This window comes from Doryrhamphus excisus, linkage group LG6 (assembly GCF_037039965.1).
Source record: "Doryrhamphus excisus strain RoL-2023G ecotype Guam linkage group LG6, RoL_Dexc_Guam_v1.1, whole genome shotgun sequence".
NCBI classification, from domain to species: Eukaryota; Metazoa; Chordata; class Actinopteri; order Syngnathiformes; family Syngnathidae; genus Doryrhamphus; species Doryrhamphus excisus.
This window is the reverse complement of record NC_136362.1, coordinates 4837029-4841022: the sequence shown is the minus strand read 5'-3', so window position 1 is coordinate 4841022 and position 3994 is coordinate 4837029. Positions and strand designations below refer to the sequence as shown.

The following is a 3994-nucleotide window of genomic DNA, read 5'->3' as shown; positions in this document are numbered from 1 at the left end:
GAAGGCTGGGGGGGCTGGGGCGAGGGAGTGGGGGGCTGGGGTGTGGGACGGGGGAGGCTGGGCCTAAATGTAGAAGGCTGGGGGGCTCGGGGACTGGGGTGTGGAAGGCTGGGCCCAAATGAGGAAGGCAGGGGGTGAGGGAGGGGGGAGGCTGCTATTTCTACTTGCTATGTACTGCCAACTAGGGGTCACTTTAAAGTAATGCTATTCTACTCGGTAAATACCACCATCTCGTGGTCACTTTAATGGACTGCTGCTTCCAACAATGCAATCTCAATGGGCGACGTTTTTCGCCAGTAACTCCCCAACGAAAGGTCGTATAAACATAGAACCGACTTCTGCCTACACAAATTCAGCTGCAAGCTTTCCGTTGAGACCCCCAAGCCAAACAAACTTGGGTGCCCTCATTCCATCCCAAGACCTGCAAAACATCCTTACCGCCAAAGGACAAAACCCCTGAGACTCCAGCGCTACCCCCTGGGTCAGCACCCAGCGCAAACGCAGGAGGAAAGAGAAAAACCTTGACCAAGGTCAGCCACCGGGAGAGGAATCCGGCGATTACGGTGACCAGCTGTCCCTGCTCTTGGATCTGATGGCGCGAGGGGAATCGGTTCCCCCCACTCCCCCACCAACCCGGGCCACAGAGGCCCTTCGGCGTTGGGAGTCAGAATTCGCTTTCTGTTGAGAACCCTAAGAAATTGAAAAATAGAATCCAGGAATATGAACCTGTAAAACCTGTAAAACCTCATCCCAAGACCTGCAAAACATGCTTACCGCCGAAGGACAAAACCCCTGAGACTCCAGCGCTACCGCACGAGTAAAGAGAAAAACCTCGACCAAGGTCAGCCACCGGGAGAGGAATCCGACCATTACGGTGACCAGCTGTCCCTGCTCTTGGATCTGATGGCGCGAGGGGAATTGGTTCCCCCCACTCCCCCACCAACCCGGGCCACAGAGGCCCTTCGGCGTTGGGAGTCAGAATTCGCTTTCCGTTGAGAACCCTAAGAAATTGAAACCTGTGAAACCTGTGAAACCTGTGAAACCTGTGAAACCTGTGAAACCTGTGAAACCTGTGAAACCTGTGAAACCTGTGAAACCTGTGAAACCTGTGAAACCTGTGAAACCTGTGAAACCTGTAAAACCTGTAAAACCTGTAAAACCTGTAAAACCTGTAAAACCTGTAAAACCTGTAAAACCTGTAAAACCTGTAAAACCTGTAAAACCTGTAAAACCTGTAAAACCTTATCCCAAGACCTGCAAAACATCCTTACCGCCGAAGGACAAAACCCCTGAGACTCCAGCGCTACCGCACGAGTAAAGAGAAAAACCTCGACCAAGGTCAGCCACCGGGAGAGGAATCCGACGATTACGGTGACCAGCTGTCCCTGCTCTTGGATCTGATGGCGCGAGGGGAATCGGTTCCCCCCACTCCCCCACCAACCCAGGCCACAGAGGCCCTTCGGCGTTGGGAGTCAGAATTCGCTTTCCGTTGAGAACCCTAAGAAATTGAAAAATAGAATCCAGGAATATGAACCCTGTGAACCCTGTGAACCCTGTGAACCCTGTAAAACCTGTAAATCCTCATCCCAAGACCTGCAAAACATCCTTACCGCCGAAGGACAAAACCCCTGAGACTCCAGCGCTACCGCACGAGGAAAGAGAAAAACCTCGACCAAGGTCAGCCACCGGGAGAGGAATCCGACGATTACGGTGACCAGCTGTCCCTGCTCTTGGATCTGATGGCGCGAGGGGAATCGGTTCCCCCCACTCCCCCACCAACCCAGGCCACAGAGGCCCTTCGGCATTGGGAGTCAGAATTCGCTTTCCGTTGAGAACCCTAGAGAAATTGAAAAATAGAATCCAGGAATATGAACCTGAATATGAACCGACATTGCTTCAAACAATATTATGTGTGTTAGCCTGTTAAACTATTCAATCTGCAACATTTTACACACACACTGAATGTTGAACCTGAATTTGCCAACAAATAGTTTAACGTCTGTCACCCCCTTGTGACAGCTCTTAGTTTTCCTCAGTTCCTCGTTCATGCCCTTGTTTTGTATTTCCTTCCTGTGTTGCTCTGCTGTGTTTTCAGTTGATGTCCATTATCTCCCGCACCTGTTTCTCATTATTTGTGATGCCTATTTGGTTCAGGTGCGCGCTCCTTTCTTTGTTGGGTCATTGATGTTGTTTTCTCTGTTGAACATGCTAGTGCGTTGGTCTGCTGCATAGTATCAACAATAAATGCCTTTTTACCTGCTATTGGGTCCTCATCTCTGCATCCTGGGGTCGTGCCGTAAAGCTCCCAAGCCGGAACGTGACAACCTCTCTGTGCTAACCACAAAAAAGAAAAATAATTATCTAACCAGATCATTTAACTTTGAGACAGACAACATGTGGTGCTAAAGTTAGCTTTCTGCTTGTTTAAAGCATCGGCAGCTTACCGGAGCAAAGGTAGCTTAACACACAGCCAGTGCAATCCTAGCCTCAAGAGGCTGACACTGCACTTCCTGCAAGCCCTCCAAAATGCACGCCAGGTCCTCAACAACCAACCCCGCTGCAAATTAAAACAACCATGGCTGCGGTCACATGATGCACCGTCACCGGTACACGCCCAGTAATTTTATGCCTACCTTTCACATACGCTGCTGATGGCACGACAGACCAGAGCCCGCCACCGGAGCGCGCCAACACAGCCTCGACAGGTGAACAGCAAGGAACAATGAGCGCCCCGGTGACGCCAAGACCCATCAATAACCCTGGCACCGCCTCGCAATCGAGCCCCAACAGCTGATGCCAATTCAGGTGGAAGCGCAACAACGCTCAACCTACCAAAAATGCTGCACATGTAATTCATGTGGCAGCAAGAATATCTGTATTCATTAGTGCAGTTCATTAGTGGAGTGGAGTATTTTGAGGTAAGAGATTAAATTAATACAATTTGGAATGAGGCTGTAACTTGACAAAATGTGGAAAAAGTGAAGCGCTGTGAATACTTTCCGGATGCACTGTATGTGCCCTGGGATTGGCTGGCCACCGGTCCAGGGTGTACCCCGCCTCTCGCCCCAAATCAGGCTCCAGCATACCCCAACCCTAGTGAGGATAAGACATAGAAAAGAGTTTCTACCGGAGTGTCCACCAAACTTGACCTAAGAACCCAATGTAGCATGAAAACCAAATAAGACCTGAGACTAGTGTGCTTGGATATACGCAGCGCTCACTTTTGCATCACATCTGCCTCCCGTTTCTGCTGCTCAGTCGAGCGGTCGGAGTCTTTGGAAGTGAATTTAGCCTCATGATCACCACGAGGACATTTGCTCGGAATCAGCATCTGCAACAATTGCATGTGAAGTCTGGTGCGAGTTAAGACTAGAATGAGAGATCGCCTACCTTGAGTTCAGCTCGAAGAAGAATCTGACTCTCTGGGGAGGCGCCATCCAGATGGAACCACTGATCCAGGACCAGTTCTGGTTCCGAGAGCAGCTCTCTGATTGGGACGACTAAGGAACCCATGGGCAACGTCCAGCTGTGAGAGAGCTGGAGAAACAAAGTGTAAAGGTAGTAATACAAGTCAAGTTTGTTGATATCACATGGTGGAAATACTAAAAATAATATTGTTAACTTACCTTGACAACAACATTCTCTTCTCTAGGGTCATGAACCAGGAAGCAGAACGCCTCATTCCACTGAGGTGATGTCGTGCGATCACACACCTACAGCAAAGATGGACGTGTTAGTCCCGGATGCCAATACCCTGGTTATTATTTGGCTAGTTGCCACGCTTAGTAGTCTCACAGTAGTTTTGTGGGATGTTTTTCCAAGAAGCATATCCGCTCCCACTTTTGGCTCTTTTCCACTCTTTTCCACCTGTTGACACGCCACATGGGTCATAATAAAACACAGATCATGCCTCCTCAGTACCTCCTCGACTCACTTACTGGTAAACCATCTGCTTGTTCGATGAAGACAAACAAAAGTCCCACAGATGGAACGG

At 49.7% G+C, this 3994-nt stretch overlaps 1 protein-coding gene and 1 long non-coding RNA gene across 2 annotated transcripts; both read right to left on the bottom strand.

Moving 5' to 3' along the window:
• Nucleotides 1-1801: 1801 nt before the first annotated feature.
• On the bottom strand, nt 1802-2938 carry LOC144898550 (uncharacterized). The gene is made up of 3 exons (XR_013627440.1): nt 2634-2938; nt 2445-2557; nt 1802-2334 (listed from the first exon to the last, which is right to left on the bottom strand). It is a non-coding gene; the product is annotated as an uncharacterized LOC144898550 (long non-coding RNA).
• Nucleotides 2939-3217: 279 nt separating this feature from the next.
• On the bottom strand, nt 3218-3705 carry LOC144898580 (extended synaptotagmin-1-like). The gene is made up of 3 exons (XM_078791021.1): nt 3627-3705; nt 3391-3537; nt 3218-3331 (listed from the first exon to the last, which is right to left on the bottom strand). The coding sequence occupies exons 2-3, from the start codon at nt 3511-3513 to the stop codon at nt 3218-3220; spliced, it is 237 nt and encodes a 78-aa protein (XP_078647147.1). The 5' UTR covers nt 3514-3537; nt 3627-3705.
• Between the last annotated feature and the right edge of the window lie 289 nt (nt 3706-3994).